This window comes from Acanthochromis polyacanthus, chromosome 1 (genome assembly GCF_021347895.1).
Source record: "Acanthochromis polyacanthus isolate Apoly-LR-REF ecotype Palm Island chromosome 1, KAUST_Apoly_ChrSc, whole genome shotgun sequence".
NCBI lineage: Eukaryota > Metazoa > Chordata > Actinopteri > Pomacentridae > Acanthochromis > Acanthochromis polyacanthus.
Window position 1 is genome coordinate 26702379 of NC_067113.1, and position 17492 is coordinate 26719870.

The window sequence follows — 17492 nt, forward strand, 5'->3', positions numbered from 1 at the left end:
CCCTGGCCCCCAGGCTCTGGACTGGTGGTGGATAGGTACACACCGGAGGGAGAGAGGAGGAATGTTCTCAAAGCTACCACAACCTCCAAGGATCAAACGCAGGAATACTTCCAACATACCTCCCATGTGTGCGAGTGTGTGTCGGTGCGACTACCAACCACTGTCAGGAGATGCGAGAACCTGGAGCTAAGCCTGTGTATACTCTTGGCTTACAAAGCGCTGGGAATTGGTTTAAGTTGGATATGGCTGAAAGCTCTTGTGAAAGGCCCGAGCCTTGTGAAAGCACCCTGAATGTATTCAGTGGTCATCTGGTTGTTCTTAGAGCTGTGTGAATCTGTGTGATAATATTCAACAGCCTTGAGAATTCTCAGAGAGGTAAAATGTTCAGTAATAACCAGGCGGAGTGAAGCTAATGCAGAGGCCAGCAACGTGCCTATTAAATGTGATAAAGTAAAAGCAAATACATTTTTAAAATGGCAATATGAAGGCATTACACTTATCGTTTCCACTGAATACATAGGAACAGGTGTGCCAACCTGGTGTTGCGCTGAATGGAACTGATGCCGACAGTCTCATTGCAACAAGTTGCATGTAAGATCGAAAACACAATCTATAGGAAAACGTCCAGTGACAGGTTTGGATCACGTAAAGATGGCAAAATGCACGTTCTCCACCACCTAGCAACTTAGAGCCCTTGCATTGGGTTGACTAAATATGAATTAATGATTACAACAACCATGTCAGCTAATTGTTAGTCGATAGTTGTGATTCTGTTCATAAATTCAATCTGAAAGATGAACTATTATTGCTGAACAGTAAAAACTCTGTTAAAGAAAAAGTCCTGCATTCAGGTTTCTACTAAAAAAAAGGGACAAGTGATAGAAAATGAAATGAAAATAAGCCACCATCAGTTCTGTTCTTCATTTGTTAAAATTTTCTTTCAAAAAAACAAAAACCCAAAAAGAAAACACAAGAGTACTGTTAAAGTACTGGATCAATGAGCAGTACTGATAGGAGCAGTTGTGTCATTCATGCATCATTTTAAGGCATTAACAAATTATCATTTTAATTACTGACTAATTTGTTGACCGTTACATGCATACATTTGTTTCAAATACACATTTTTTGAGTGTTTATGAACTTAATGGAATCAGTCAATTTGACATTTTTGCTAAAAACTGATGATTGACTATAATCATCACAATAATACCATCAAAAATGAACAATAAATTCATTTATCTATTGATCCCTACAGCTCTATTACCTCAATTTATAGACAATATACGATGAAAGTAAAATGGTAAAAAAAAAATCCCTGATGCAAATGACAGTTTTATTTTGAGTTTTCAAATTACAAGAATTATTTTACTTCACAGCCATATAAGTAATGAAATAATTAGTCAATAGAGTTCATCAACAGAAAATTGAAGATAATTTTGAATCACGGATTTGTAAGTTAAGAAGTGACAAAGATTCTTGGATTCCAGCCATTTGTGATGATTTGCTGCTGTGCTGCTTCATGTTAGAAAAACTTAATAGCTTTTGGGTTTGGACTGTTTACACACAGAATAAGACATCTAAGATTTGGGCTCTGGAAATTCATATTTCACAGTTTGTACGCTAGGCCATCAGTAAATATTTTTTCGCTAATTAACCAATAAACTGTTTCCTGTAGCCATGAACTCTGCAAAAAATATTTTGTATTTTTAAACTATTTCTCTGTAGCCTTGCCGGCGTTGTACTGAAACAACCACATGCAACTTGTAAAAGTGTGGCCACAATGGCTGGTTTTCTCCATGACCTTATAAATCACTCGACAGGCACCGGGTAGAAATACCTAACACCTAACTATTGCTATGTAAAGGATTTAATTTTAACCATTTTAAGTGTAGCTTAAGATTCAAACTAACTTGTGTAATAAACTTTTTCAAAAGCCTGGATGAAAAAGTACTATTTGTAGTGCTTAACTTCTAAAATGCTGTATAGATGATATGCAAGTCTAACATTTTATTTCAAGACATTAATTGAAAACAAGTGCACCTTAGGTAGGTGTTGCTCAATAAATGGATGTCATGACTACAAATGCCAAAGTGTGTAATCCATTGGAGGTCGGACCACCTAGTGTTGCCCCCTGTGTCTTGGCTGAAAAGAGGTTTAAGCATGAAGACAAAAAGCAGCGCCGCCCCTGTCTTGTCCTCATCCTACTATTCAAAAATCAGACACACTCTCCTCTCTCAAACACTGAGAATCAATACGGCCCTTGTTAAAGCTGACCCTCTTAAATTCACTCTATGGGGGCTACAACAAGGCTGAGGGTCCCTCCAGGCTCAGCACAAAGAGCAGGAACTTCACTTCAGCTGTCCGCTTCTTTGAACCAGACTCTCTCTTCATTCAGTGTACACTATTCCTATTGTTTTCTCTTCCTTAACCATGTTTGCCTGTTTGTTTATATTTAAAGCTGACAAAACACTTTAAATAACCTCTGGGCAAAACCACAAGAGAAAGTTCAAATTTACTTTTAAGCCTCTTGAGACAATTAAAAACAGTGTGCATGATTCTGCCTAGACGGGGATGACAGGCAGCATTAAAACAATCCTGTTGTTTGTCATCACTGTCACACCAAATTAAAATCAGAAGACTGGAATTTGTGCCACGGTCCTCTGACTGCGTAAATGGACACGATGGCCCCCTGTCACAACCTACTTTCACAGTTTGCAACACCCTGCAGCACTGGGAGGTATTCGTGGGCGAACAAAGCAGGTGAGGTAAGAGACAGGTTGCATCGTGGGAATGAAATCAAATAAATCGGATGAAAAAACAGCCTGGAAACAAGGTCGCCAGGCCAGAGGAGATACTGTAAGCATGCAAGTTGGTCGTACTCCTAAAAACACACAAGCAAAAGACTAAACATCTCCATTAGCAGGAAGCTCGTTATCATAAGGAGGCTGCTGCACATGCATGTGTCTATGTGCACGTTTTGTATCGACGATCAATTGGGCAGCTGAGCGGAAATGGCATCCAAAACAAGAACAAAAGCAGCGGCATTTGCATCCTTCTCTGAGGAAAAAAATGTACAAACAATCTAACAATGAAAAAGGAAAAGCAGAATATAGATTTCATTCTGATGCAGGAAATGCTGGGCAGATTTGTCAGGTCAAAATATAAAGGAAGGAAGGAAAGAAGAATGAAACAAAGCTTTAGGCTCAGAAAAGGTAGTAGAAGGGCTCGAGAACTAGAAGGCAAAGATTTCTCTGCAAAACAATCTATATAATCAAATATAAAATGTGGAGAGGCAGCCTTAAGAGAAAAGAGCACCTAAAAAGCAGTTTATTCTTCTTATCATCACGTCAGGCTGCACGAGACTCACCTGTGCACACCTCTAAAAATATCGCACTGTTAGCCCCGAGTTATGTTCAAACTTTCAAGCAAGAAAATGTCACAAACTGGTGAAAATGTACAGGTTAGAATATGCACAGACACAAAATAATACAACGTAATAATATGTACAAAAGACATGTTCAAAAAGGTAGCGACAGAGAGAAACTATCTACTAAAACTCTGTTTTGTCAACAGATTTCAAAAGCTGAAATGTCACGTGTGTCTCAAATTAAGTTGGACCAGACGTTCAGAGGAAAATTAGGTCTTCTGAAAAACAAGAAATTGGATAGGTTTTGTGCCAGAGATCTGGACCACGATAAACACTCTGTTCCAAGTTTGTTTTGAAACATGGGAAATGCTTTTTTTCAAAGGATGAAACCTAGCTTGTGGCGTGGTGACACAATAAAAAAAAAGAGCTGTGGAAGGCAGTGAAGTGGGTGAAAAATGTTGAGAAAGAGCGTCAAACTCAAGACAGAAAGACAGAATGATAAAGACAGGCTGACAAGAGTGAAAAAGTTATGGTGTAATGCCTCTGTAACGAGTTAAGTCCTGTAATCACTGGCTGTGGAAAATGCCAATTGCTGGTCTGGTTTTATGTGGCCTGCTTTACACTAAACCCTGGAGAAGCATTTATGTGCAGTGTGCCTGTGTGTGTGCGCAAATATGTGTAAGATGTCGCCATGGGTGATGGCAAAAGGCCAGCAAAGCGAAGCACTCTGACAGATTTAAAACTTTAGCTTCTCAGTGCTTTAGCCAGGTTTGACGTAACCAGAAGGACTAGGATTAATTTCCCCTCCTCAACCGCTTTTCGTGGGAGGGTGTCAATGCAAAGACAAGAGATAGCAAGTTGAAATACAAAAGGAGATAAAACTTTTCCAGTAAGTCCATAAAAATTCACTCCTATCAACTACTACTCCATTACTCCCAAGTTTATTCTCGCTATCCAGGAGTGGACAGCTGCAGCAGATGCAAGGGTCGCTCAGTTCTCGTCAGAGTTTCCAACTAGGTTACAAAAACACAACAGCTGGGCCCGGAGTTAAACTAAATGCCTTTGTTTAGACTCAGGAAAAACAATGTCACAGGAGATCCTTGTCCTTCCTGTGTGGAGTCTGAGTTGGAGAATTGGAAGTAAAAGAGGGAGAGATTTGCAGAGGGGACCACAGTGAGGGAGAAAGGGAGGGAAAGGGGGAGGGAGGACGCAGACAGAATCACATGCAGCAACAAGAGACGGAGAGGAAGCTGTTTGGCCGGAGTTCAACAACGCTCTCGTTTGTCACACTCGGACAGAATTTGTAGGTCAAATTAGCATGGAAGGGCACGGAGGCTGTAAGGGGAGGGAGGAGGGAGGGAAAGGGATGCGCAGACCAAACAGATAGGTTGTTCTTCATTACTCAGGCCTCCCTACACATGGGAATGAAGGACAAGTGGGGTAAACATATCAGAGGACAGGGAAGTGAGGAAAAAAGACTGCAAGCAGGGGGCACTCCAACAGTGCATTCCACTTTTTAGTATAAACTCCTATTCCAACTGTCACTGGGTCAAAGGCTGCACTTAAAACAAATAAATAAAACCATATCTGGAAAGAGTTTGAGGATCTGCTGCTGCTCCCCCTCCCCCCCAAATCTTGTTTAAGGCACCAAAGCACAGCACTCCAGAGCAGAGCCGCATATCACGATCTTTATGACAAGCTGGAAATTACTTCTCCAGGCTTCAGACTGATGGGAGCCTTGTGTGATATCCATAGGGTACAGTGGTACAGCAAAGGGGTCCTCCAGTGGGGAATCGACTGGGGCAACATTACTAAACTGGCATGGACTCCCTGCACTCTTTCATAACACTTCACATCCGTCTCTTTTGAGAAACAGCACGAGTGTGGTAATCCATAAATACTGGGGCTGAACAATGATATTAGATGTGATTAATCAATGACTTCATCAACTGTCCTCTTCTATGTTTCAGGGGTTCATTTGTGATCATTTTTGTTTCAATTCTGTGCTATGGGTATTGATCTACGTTTTAGGATGAGCATCAAAGTGGACAAAGATATGCCGTACTTATTTGAATAAAAATATGGGCACCTATGAGATGAAGAGAGAGAGTGGGAGTGAGGGGTAGATGTAACATAAGAAAACACAGAAATGGTTAAAAATGCTTTCTTGGGGGGGGGGGGGGGGGGGATTAGGATATACAGCTGATTTCAGATGTGCAGCAAAAGTTAATCATTTGCTTCTTGGCTAACAGCCTAACTTTTTTTGGTAAAAAAAAAAAAAAAAAATCTAAAAAGGATTGATTACTGGTAAGTCTGCTTCTAACATTCATCTGATGGTGTCGAGATAAGAGACAGGCAGTACCTGTATTGTATTACATGCTGTATTCCAACAACAGAAGAACACAAACCCAAGTTGGAGGTCACAGAGAGGTGGTTTCTTATCACTAATGGCAAAAACGACAGAACAGATAAAACAAAGTGTACGACCAGTTCTACAAACATATGCAGTCTCAGCACAGTCCTCAATGGACTACAATGGTTCTCATGTACTCATTGCACTGAAGAATGTGAAATTTGCTTATCCTGCTGCACAAGCGACCACGACAAAGTAAATTTTTCATAAAAACTCATTTAATACTCTTTATCTCCATTGGCAGTCTACAGAACCTATAATTCACAGTGAGCATGTTCTCGAGAAAAGCCTTTATTCCTAATTTTAAGAGTTACCTGCATGTCTTGTGTTGTGCTTCTATGTAACCGCTATTATTCTCTTTTGTAATAATTCCTCTCATGCTCTGCCTTCACTGACAGAAAGAGGTACGTCTATACATGAATCACAGGTGCTTGTCCTGCGACCATATGGCTCGAATCTCGTCTTTCTTTGTTGACAGCATGTGGTATATTTGGTGCCCTGTTTGTACTTAATTCAAACCAGGCTGAACTGGACTTTTGGCTGCCACTCCAGCCATGTGTTGAGGGGGACTAAATGTCTGTGTGGAGGATTATTCCCAAACACAGAGAAACTATTCTTCCCCCACTGTACAGCACCACTGACACACAGACCTAGAAACACTGCGAGCATAATCAAATCACGCACTGCATCGACAGACTCGCAGAGAGAGAAGAGTAGGAAGAGAGAGAGGGAAAAACCCCAGCATGCAGACTCCATTTGCCGATAAAAAAACCCATTGTGCTCCAAGCCAATCCTCAGTAGTGACGTCTTTACACTGAAATTTAACTGCGAAAAATTACTTAGCGAGACAGCTGTGAGTTTGGCAAGCGAGAGCTGGGGGCTGCAGAGGCGCAACGGACCCCGTGCCCATTTCCCCTCCTGTCATCCCCTCCTCCACCCGAGGAATTCACAATCCCACTTTCTCTCCGTCTCTAATCGGTTTCTCTTGCCATTCCCCATATCTGTCCACACTCAAATCCACTACGTCTCTTTAATTTTCCTCTCGCATGTTTCTTGCTTTCAGAGGCAATAAACAAGCTAAGAGGTTTGTGTTATTAAATTGTGGAAAAACCTATTTATTAGGCCAATATGTGGGCCCAAAACAAAGGCAGCATTTAGACAAATAGTCCCACTTCTTTGCTGCATTACCTAACAGCTGGCTCCTATTATGTTTATGAATCTCTTCCAAAATCCTACCTTCCTCACCTGCTCGAGCACTTCTCCTTACTTTCTACACAACCTTCTTCTGGAAAATCTTTGTGCTCAAAGATTCATCTTTTAAAATGAACCTCTTATAATGTAAGACAAACTTTTTTCATGTGGAGAGCACTCAGTGACGAGAATGCAACCGCGTCTGCACCTCAAAATATAGTCTAAGATGCCACATTTCTGTCTTTCCTCTCTGCTGTAACAGAGTAGGAGAATGGAAACCCCCCACAAGCGCCTGGTGTAAACTGTTACTGATGCATGGACATGGACAGTAGACAGAGCAGGAGTGGGGAGGGAGGTGCAGAGGCTGTAAGATCAGTCTCCCCTGGGGAGAGAGGAGGGGAGCTGGGCGTGGTGAAATGGCGCTGGACTAGAAAAGCAGGAGTTAAGATCCAGTTTCCCCATGTCTCATTCCCCCACAGGTTCAGATAGTCTCAGTCTCATGGGAACTACAGTGTAATAGAAAGTCTGTCTTCCTGCTCTGAAAAAAGTACAGCATGCTAAAATATATCTTGGAAGTGGAAACCATGGGAAAATATAGCACTGGAAAAAATAGCAGCAACTCATTAAGCTGGAAAATGCATACAAATATACGCAGTTAGATATCTGATACGAGGGAAACAACATCTAAACAGTCACTTGAGTGCGATTAACTGTATGGAATGAAAGTGAAATGAAGCGGCACAACAGAACATTACTGAAAAATCTAGTTGTGGGTAACAAATTTGCCTTCTCAACTGGCCACTTGGACAAGCTCTTCACTGTTCTAAACAGCAATTTGTCTGGTAAAATAGTTAAGAGAGGCTCTTGAATTTTGGAGTCCACCTGCCAATGCACTCCTTTAATGTGGTTTCCTGCCTTACAATGAAAACAGTGTTACATCAGGCCCTGTGTCTTCATATCCACCAGAGAAATGCTCAATTTAAATATTTTCGACTGTGATGTCTGATCAGTAAACGGCTGACGTGGTGACATACAAGATTCTTTGTTAAAGAGACAATTCTTTGGATTATAGTGCAGGAAAGGAGGTCAGATTTAAATCCCGCAGCTCTGTCCTTCTCTGGTGCCCTTCCGCCTACCCCGGGTTAACAGAAGAATGTCTTGTGGCAACTGGGCCACTGTGACTGGACATAATTCTGCTGAGGACAGAAGCAGCTTTAGCCAGAGCCAGAGAGAAGACAGACAGCAGAGAGGAAGAAATGCTGTGTTGTCTGTTGCTGCGTGCAGAGTGTAGGCCGTCATCACAGCCCTGTCTTTCTCAAACACATACAAAGGCAGCTCTGACAGGAGGAGAGACAAGCAGAAAGGGCGTGGCAGGGGAGGAAACCCCATGAACAAAGGATAGAAAAAGTAGACCGACTGTAAAAGCAAGGTTTTTCATTGTTTAGCTGTTGTGTTGAACAATGAAAACACAATGGAAATTGATGTTAATAACAAGACAACTTCTTAAAAAAAACTCCATATGAATAGGTTTTGAAGAGATTTCCTGTAGTGGAATTAGCCACTACTTCCTCTTGATCTGGAGCCCATCTCAGGTTCCAGCAACACCCTCCAATCAAAGCAACACAAAGATATCTAATCGCCCAATCACAGCCGGGACATGAAACAAGAGCTGACTATAGCCGTGCCATGTCTGAGGCAAAGAGACTTCTGGGTAACAGATGGAGCCGATATCATATCCCTTGAGTGGCCATCTGTGTAAAAACATACAACACAACACACACCCCGCTTGTTGTGGTTTGTCTACAAGGACAGTGTTTCCTCTGGGCCCTTCATTTGGAGATTGTGCCTGCCCAGTGTCAACTTGTGGCCAAGGCTTGGATACGAACACGCGTGGTCTCCACCCACAACAGGACATACGACATGGCACGAACATGGAAAGCATATAACAGCCCTTATTATACTAACTGTGACTGCAAATGTTGTATATTAAGATTAGGAAACTGAAATGTTTGGACTAAAGTAGCATCATCAAAGAACAAAAGATTTATGGCTGAATGATAGACAAACTCTGACGCTGTACCGTACCGTGTAAATGTACCTTCTGTCATTATTTGGAAAATGTGCAACAGCAAGAAAATGATGGGAATGTTTGAAACAGCTCAAGAAGCAACCCATGTAATTGGAGAACTTCAATTAGAAAACAATCTAATTTACAGTGACATAAAAAGGGGGACATTGTAGTTCACGTAAACACAGTCAGTTAGGGAGTTAGATCATTACCTCCTCCTGCGAGGCATAGTGAGGTTCTGCAGGATCCACCGACCAGTAGCAGTAGTCAAAGCAAAACTCCAAAAGCTTCTCTCTGGAATCTACAGCTCCTTCTGTACGTCCATCCAACTATAGGGACGAAACAAAGGTGCAAGACACATAATTTTTGCTTTATATGACATGTACATCACATACAGTAGCAAGACAAGGTTTACCAAGCCAAAAATAGAAACAGGAATTTGTTTTACAGTTCTTTTTGAAGCAGCCTGTAGAGAACTGCACAAACTTTACAAGGACAATGTAAGCTTGCATCTACTAACATGAAAAGTGGAGGAGAAGGAATATAAAAGAAATCCCACTGATAAAAAAAAAAAGAGTAATATAACTTCAGTTTATGGGACTACTACAGTGTGGAATTGCAAGCAGGCTGTTTCCATTCATTAGCACTACACTCACTCACTCCCCCGGTTCTTTATTCGCCTCGGTGCACTGACTCTGAACACCTTTCTGCTTACTGTGAGTGAAGCCTGAACAGTGGAAAGACAGCGCAGCAGCATTTGGACTCGCCTGAACACTGGAAAAGCATCAAAGCGTTTTTTTCTAAATCACTGCGTGCAACCTAGAAACACGTCTCAGACCAGTGATGTTGCATGTACAGCAAGACCTTTTTGTGATGAAGAGGGTATCTTGTTCACATCTCGTTAGGTATACCTGCTTTACATAAGTCAGTAGTAGACCACAATTCCGTGAACACTGGGAAATGTGCAATTATGGTGGGACAACTAGCTTTAAGCGCAATGTGTATTTTCAATGCATGGAAGGTTGGTCTTTAGAGTTAAAAGTAATAAACAGATTTTTAAAGGATGCCTCCCTCTGTGACAGTTGATAGAGCTTGATAATATACTGCATTGATTAGCAACAGTACTATAAGACCATATGTCAAGTTAAATGGTGGGATTTCACAGGCAGCCTGCAAGAGGAGCTCCCATTAACATTTATGAGTTTGAGAACTTTTCTTCCAAGCTTATCAATCATTTTTGCTATATCATATATTGCTTCTAACTTAAACTGCCTTTAATGGGATGGACACTGTGACAAAATCAAAGCTAAAATTTCCTGTATCTCTTATTTGGCAGTGAATTTTTAGCCATGATGATCCCATTAACTCTTAAATGACAATTGGAACATTGATTAAATTACTAAAAAATAACACACATTAATTTAAAAAAGAAGTGTTTTATTGCCTTGTCACTGCCAAAGTATTAAGCCAGGCACCTCAGGAAGCACAAACTGCTGATAATTGCTAATAATCATCCTTGCTCTTTATTTTGAGGACTGACACCAAACCCTGCAATTATCATTAATGTTGCACAAATACGTTTTTGTGTTGCCATCATCCTACAATAAGCAGCCCTTTTATCAGATACACCTGTGAACTATAATGCAAACTAATACTACAGCTCTGCCAGAGCTTCTACATTTTCAATTTTGGTTGTCAAAATGGTGATAATTCCACTTCATGTTTGTTATTGAGGTCGCAGTAGGTGGTGGTGTACTGGATTGCACTACATTTTAAAGTGTTCCAAATATTTTGCTAACCTCATTAACATACACAAGCGGGTGGGGGGACTATTATGTGCACTTTTAAACATAATGCAGTCCAGTGCACCACCATTACCCACTATGATTTCAATCATAAAATGAAAATAAACTCATCACCTTTTCAATTTCACCAAAACTGAAGAGTAGACACCTTGTAAAAAGAAGAATTTATGGCAGAGATAATATATATGGGATAGTTTTAGATTTCACAGGAGTCCATAATAAAGTAGGCAGTAAGTGTATGTTGTAACTGTGCTGCTAAATTTCTGACATGTGACATCAGGGTATCATGTTTTCTGTGGGTGCAGGCTCAAGAAACAACATAGCTGTCAGGGCCCCCTTCTCATCCCGTTTCCCACCTGACCTCTCAAAAGACCCCTTTTCCCTACCTTTCGCCTCTCTGTCTCTCCATCTCTGTCTCCCTCCCGGTCTCCCATCCACTCCTCTACCTCTCTCTCCCCTTGCAGCATGGCACCTGAGTGGAGTTCGGCTTCTCAGCTGACTCCACTCAGGTAATCAACCACATCCACGGGTGGAAGACATCCCGTTGATTACTCCACTGCAATAAATACCGGCTCAGCCTTCCACACCCTGCCAGATTGTTGAACAAGACTCCACAGTCAGTTCTCGCTCTAGCCTCTTGAAGTCCGTTTTGTTTTTCAACAGTTCTAACCTTGCCTCTCCTCTGCCCCTGCCTAGGCCCAGCTGTCTGGGATCCCCTCCGCCCAGAACCCTCGTCTATCCTTCCCGCACTGGTACCCCCCCTTCTGGATCCCCATTCCGCCCAGAACCCTTCCCTGAACCCAGACTGGCTTCCCTCCCAACCACCCGGAGACCCATAGCAGCAAGCCGGCTGCTCGTTGCCTCTCGGCGTCCTCCTGGAAGCCCCCCGCCTGGACGTCGGTCACCGTCTGGCCTACTGAACACCTCGGCCCCCCCGGTTCGGCAGTGCCCGACGTCCTTCCTCCTCTGGCTCCAGAACCTCCCGGCACAAACCCCACTCCTCCAGCCGCTCCCCCCGCAAACCGGATCCTTTCATCCTCCACCATTACTAACATCCCCTAACAATAAAATGCATTTTCATTCCACCCGGCCTTGGCAGTGTGGCTCTCTGCTCGGGTCCAACCCGCTATATCCGTGACAATAGCTGCAGCTGGTAAGACACACCATGGTGGTATTCATGTCAAGAAAAAGGCTGGGAAAAAGGGCCTTGTAGGTGCAGTCCACTCTATCATCTATGCAAATAATCCTCCACTGACTGCAGCTTTAGGCAGCACTAAGCCCTAGGTATCAATTTTGTTCACAGCAATTGGCTTCCCTGAAAGCACGACTACTTAACCCCTCTGCACTTTTAGGAAATTCAACAATGCCCCTGTCGGACGAGGGATCAACCAGGAGCAACATCAGCAACCAACAAATCCCCTGCACAACAGAGCTCCAACCACTGAAAGTACAGCTAGTTGTAGAACATTACGCTTTACATTTTTCTTGTTTCACACCAGTTAACTTCACTGGATCTTTATAGCTTGTATCCCTTGCTTTCAGTGAGCCGCACATTTATTCGAACGTAAAAAATCCCCACTTTATATTTTCTTCTTTCTCAGATCCTGCAAAACTGTCCCACTTTCCATAAATAATCTTTCCCATGAGACCCGCAAGAGTCTTGATCCTTTTCCATAGCAGAGGGAGGCCATATGTGGTTTGTCTCTTGTCACATCCTTTGCAACAGATTCTTCACTCCCCCACCCAACTTCTCTCTACAAGACTGTGTTTAAAAGTACAAATGTAAACACAAAGGAGCAGTTCTTTAAGCAGTAATCGAACGCATTAAGCGGTGGGACTAGTTTGTACATAAATGTGAGTTTTTAAGCTGAATTTCCTTACTCTTCTTGCACGTTTGTGTCATTTGAAGAAAGATTTGACATATATCCTTAAACACTGCTGTTGCATCTACAAGCCAGATGCCTTCAAACCGTTTTATCATCTCGATATTAGCTAATGCAAACAGTCATAATCAAAAACACATTGCAATATGTTCCATACTGAAGCCATAGACACCAGACTGTCTGCAGGCAATGGAGCTCCACCAATCAGACAAGTCTACTGAGCTATCTGACACAGCAGGTCGGTAACGTGGTGAAAGTGTCAGCTTACAAGGCTGTGTAGCTCACATAATTATTTCCAAATGTGAAGAAACCTCGCATAAGGCAAACAAAAAATTATCTTACAGTATAAATACCGTTACAGAGCTACTGTGTGAAGCATTCCCTATTTACTATAGCTTCTTTTTGGAGAGATTTTGAGGTAGTTGAAGTATGCTGTAGTTGTGTTGTTGTCTGGAGACTGTCAGACGGCATGTGTTTGACAGGAAGGGTCTCTCAGCCATGTGTGTGTGTGTGTATGTGTGAGCTCAACACATATAATAAACAACAGCAGCAGCAGCATCAAGCAGGAAAAAGCTGATCCGAGGCTGTAAACATCCTGTTGCTGTGACAGATATCCTCTACATGCTACTCCCAATTTAACCAGTCCTGACAACTAAAGACACGCAAATAGTGTCATAATTAGCCATGCTTGGACGCACAAATACTCACCTTCATATTTCGGATCCTCACAAATTTATCCTCCACCTTAACAGCTAACCGTCCTCCATCTGCACTCTCCCTGTAAGCAAGAAAAGAAGGAAACGGTTGCTTCAGTCTACTCTGAATAAGAGGTGTAAGCAAATTCAATCAACGCAGATGAAAACAGAGAGACCGTATCGGGGAAAACATTAGCACATGCTTCACCTAGAGAGAAATAGATTCCAGGTACGCCATCAGTATTGATCAGCGTCTCCCACTCGGAATGCTAAGCTGACAGAGCTTTAACAAAAAAAATTCACTTTATATTCAGATACTGCATTATCAGCCAACATACTGTTTCGAATTGGTTTAAAAATCCTCATTCCCCGCATAATTGAGAGAGTGTCCAGTTGAATTTAGCCCAGTTCCACTTGACTTGAGGCCATCACATGACAGTTAACACAATGAATCTTTGTATCTGTGTGCACGTGACGTGCAAAATCACCACACAAGGGCACCACTAACCAGTTTCGGATTCAAATGAAAACAGACCGCCATGCTCTCCGGAGACTTTCTCAGATGAGGCAGCTTGAGCCGTTTCCACAGAGTCGGGAGAGTGCACAAATGTTGCGTGCGCATAATCAGGACCAGCGTGTGTGTGTGTTTGTGTGCTCACATGTGTGTAAAACAAGGTCATCCCAGCTGTGTGTGTGTGTGTGTGTAGTTCAGCAGCTGGACCAAGCACATCTGATGCAACACATGCGAAACTGGAGGCAATCACAACATGGAGTCGAGAGAATTTTTCGATCTCCAGGAGCGATAATGACACCGAATGCTGCCTGTAGCGCAAAACGCTCCATCTCTGCGGTGCGTTCGGGGGGCTGTTGTAATCCTCAGCTCTCCCCCCCCCAGTGCAGCGGCCCGGCCCAAAACCACCAACCTTCAATCTCGGGCTCTAAACAGCAACGAAGGAGAGGAGGTTTGAGGTTGGACAATAGTAAACCTCGTAAAAAAAAAGTGTTCTGATACAAACTTGAGACGAGCGGTTTCACAGTTGGGCTGACATGTTTCTTCCACATGTGAGATGCTGCCCACGTTCTCCGGGGCACCCACTGGATCCTATTGGTCGACTGAAACAAAGGGCAACATGCTCGTATGCCCGAATGGGGAATGCAGCTGACTGGGGCTGGTGTTAATGTTATCTCTGTAGCACAGCAGGGCCTTATTCAAATATATGAAGGAAGGAAATACATCCTTCATTTAAAGCACAGAAAATCGCAGAGGACAGTGAGGGTGTCAGAGCCATAAATCAGGAAGGACAGATTTGCATGACAGTGAACATTTGATATAAGAAATGCTTTTGTTATGCAAAACACCAGGAAGACCAGCTGAAAGAATCATTGTCTGGCCTTTCATCGCCTAAATAATGCTTTGTTATGGGACTGTAGTGGACTTCACCTTAAAACACCCTGCAGGGGTTCAAAGTAATTCAATGTATTACTATAGAACTTATATGCACAATATCATCAGACCCCAAAGACCTGTTATTCAACATGTTGTAGTAATTTCCCTGTGAATGTAAAGGGGTGCTCCAGCGACGCAAAGCAACTTTACAGCCTCCCTGTGTGTTTTGCTACTTCAACAGATTTCACAGCACTGTGAAATGACGGCAAACTATTTTTCTACAAATGCCTCTCACTAAAACAAAAAGAACAGGCAAAAGTAAACAAAAAATTTGCTCGTTCTATCTTTAGTGTGTGGTTTGGTATCATGAAAGTCGTTTATTAAAACGTCATTCCCCAAAAAACTCAGTTTCCAAACATGCCAGACTGAAACTAGAAAAATATTCATGTAATGATGCACAAGATCTACATTTGAAAAAAATGCTGTAGCCATAAAACAGATGGAGTGTTAAGCTCAGTGTCAACATTATATAGTGGTAGTTCAACTAAAGGCACAAATAGAAAAGCCAATTAAGAAAATAAACGATACTGTCAGACATAATGGTATGAAATTATTTTTATGGCTCAGACTACCAGCTGTTTTATATACAGTATATATATTTTCAAATGGCTTATTTTGTCCCACTGACAGTGCAAACCGAGAAGCAGCAAATCAAGCTGACAAGCAAGAAGCAACAAATATATAGAATTTCTGCTTGAAACACAACTCGGACAATAAACAGTAAAAATTGCAATTGGTTACTTTTTTGTTGTTTGACTTGTTAGCCCTAAAGCTACTCAAGGAGACAACTAACATTCTTTTTATTGTCAATTAAATCTGTCGAATATTTTCTCGATTAATCGACGAATTGTTTCCTTAAGTCCAAGACAGCATCCTCAAATGTCTGGTTTTGTCTATGAGCCAAACATATCCTGTTTACTGTAACAAACACGTAAAGAAATTCAAAAAGTATTCAGATTTATGAAGCTGGGCTCAGAAAATTAAGTCAGTGTACCTAAACTGATTAAACGATTATTGAAACAGTTGGCAGTTCATTTATTAGTCGAAAATGTATTGATTAATCAAGCTGCTTCAGCGCTAATGTGGCGCCACAACTAATAATTACTTCATTTGTCGATGAACATTCTGTTGATAATTCAATTAGTTGTCTGGTTTGCAAACTCTCAGATGGTGAAAATGTTTCCAAAGGTCCAAGATGAAGTCCTCAAATGTTTTGTATTGTTCAAAACCAAAAGAAACCAGAAAATATTCAGATTTAAAAGCTAGAATCTGAGAATTTAGCTTTTGTTTTCGATTAACCAGACTGCTGCAATGATTAATCAAATAATTGATTAGTTGTCAGCTATTAAATTGATCTCCAACTATTTGGATTATCAACTAATCAATGTGAATAATAATTATTTAAAGAAAAGAAAGTCTATGTTCTTTGATTCCAGCTTATTAAATGTGACTAGTTTCTTTACTTCTCTACTGCAGAAAACAGAACATCTCCAGGTTGTAGACAAAACATGACATTTAAGGATGTCACCTTGAGCTTTGGGAAACACATTTTACAGACCAAACAACTGATCTATTAATAATAAGATAATAAAATTGGGGTTAGCTGCTCCCTAATCCTTGCAGTTGGAATGTAAGGTATCTAAAATACGGGATTTATTGGATGCAAAAATAACATTAATAGCTTTGGTAACTGATGATAGTGTTTTATAATGTTTCAGTGCAAAATAACTCAGCTAAAACACAAGATGCTGTCACATACAAAAATGAATCCTAATTAATTTCTAATTAAGAACCCACTCATATGCTTGAACACATCCCAATTCATTTCTCATTAGAAACCTCGTTAACTTTAAGATTTTAAACCTCCACTTGCTCCAGGTTTTTTAGACATTACTCAGCACCAGACAGACAGACGTGCACTGCTTAGTCAGACTTCACTACTGACAGCCACAGTTGTCATCATTCACCATGTGCACCAGTTGTTATAACCTCTGCAGCTTTTTTCTTTTTTACCTAGCTAGCTGAGCAGCTAGCACAACGGCCGTTTTGATGTGACTTTATGAAGTTAAATGATAAACAGAAAAAACTAAAGGAAACATGAGAGGTGCATTGTTTTGTGTGCTGTTAGCATCCAACAGATTAACTCTTACAGTGGTTTAAAGATTTAAACCGAGAGACGGAGGCAGCGAAGTAGCTAAACGATGCTAATTTAAAAAGTCGTTTGTATAAGCTAGCGTAATTAGCTAACATGATAACTTACCTTGCGCTGAAAGGACGGACCCGAACGGCAACTTTGACGTTTGCCATGATGTCTTGCGATGGTTTTTACCCCCAACTCAGCAGCTCATTAAGTCGAAGTTGGTGTAAAATAGCATTTCTCGTCCGAGCATGGTGAGTTTTGCTGCATTTTAGTTCGATAAAGTGGAGTTAAGTTGTCCTTTTCTCTGCCGCTCAAGCCATCTTCTCCCGGGATCCAACCGACCGCCCCGCCGCGTCTCTCCAAAACTCTCAGCCGACAAATGAAACTTCCTGCTGGACAGACATGGGAGCAGAGGGCGGGGAGATGCTGCTGGGTACTCCTCCCTCTCTTCCATATTTAAATCTTTTTTTTTTTTTTTTGCAT

General features: G+C 41.6%; 1 protein-coding gene across 5 annotated transcripts in view; it reads right to left on the minus strand.

Moving 5' to 3' along the window:
• stard9 (StAR-related lipid transfer (START) domain containing 9) overlaps positions 1 to 17393 on the minus strand; it is a 46799-nt gene extending 29406 nt beyond the window's left edge. For 2 of the 5 annotated variants that reach the window (XM_051951070.1, XM_022199294.2), the window contains exons 1-3: positions 17130 to 17388; positions 13436 to 13505; positions 9252 to 9368 (exon numbers count right to left, since the gene is read on the minus strand). In XM_051951070.1, the coding sequence (XP_051807030.1) occupies positions 9252 to 9368; positions 13436 to 13505; positions 17130 to 17176 (234 nt within the window). In that variant the 5' untranslated portion in view covers positions 17177 to 17388. Of the gene's footprint in view, positions 1 to 9251; positions 9369 to 13435; positions 13506 to 13630; positions 13654 to 13930; positions 14051 to 17129 lie in introns of those variants that run through there. The other 3 variants (XM_051951074.1, XM_051951077.1, XM_051951083.1) reach the window with 3 other exon arrangements.
• Positions 17394 to 17492: the final 99 nt, after the last annotated feature.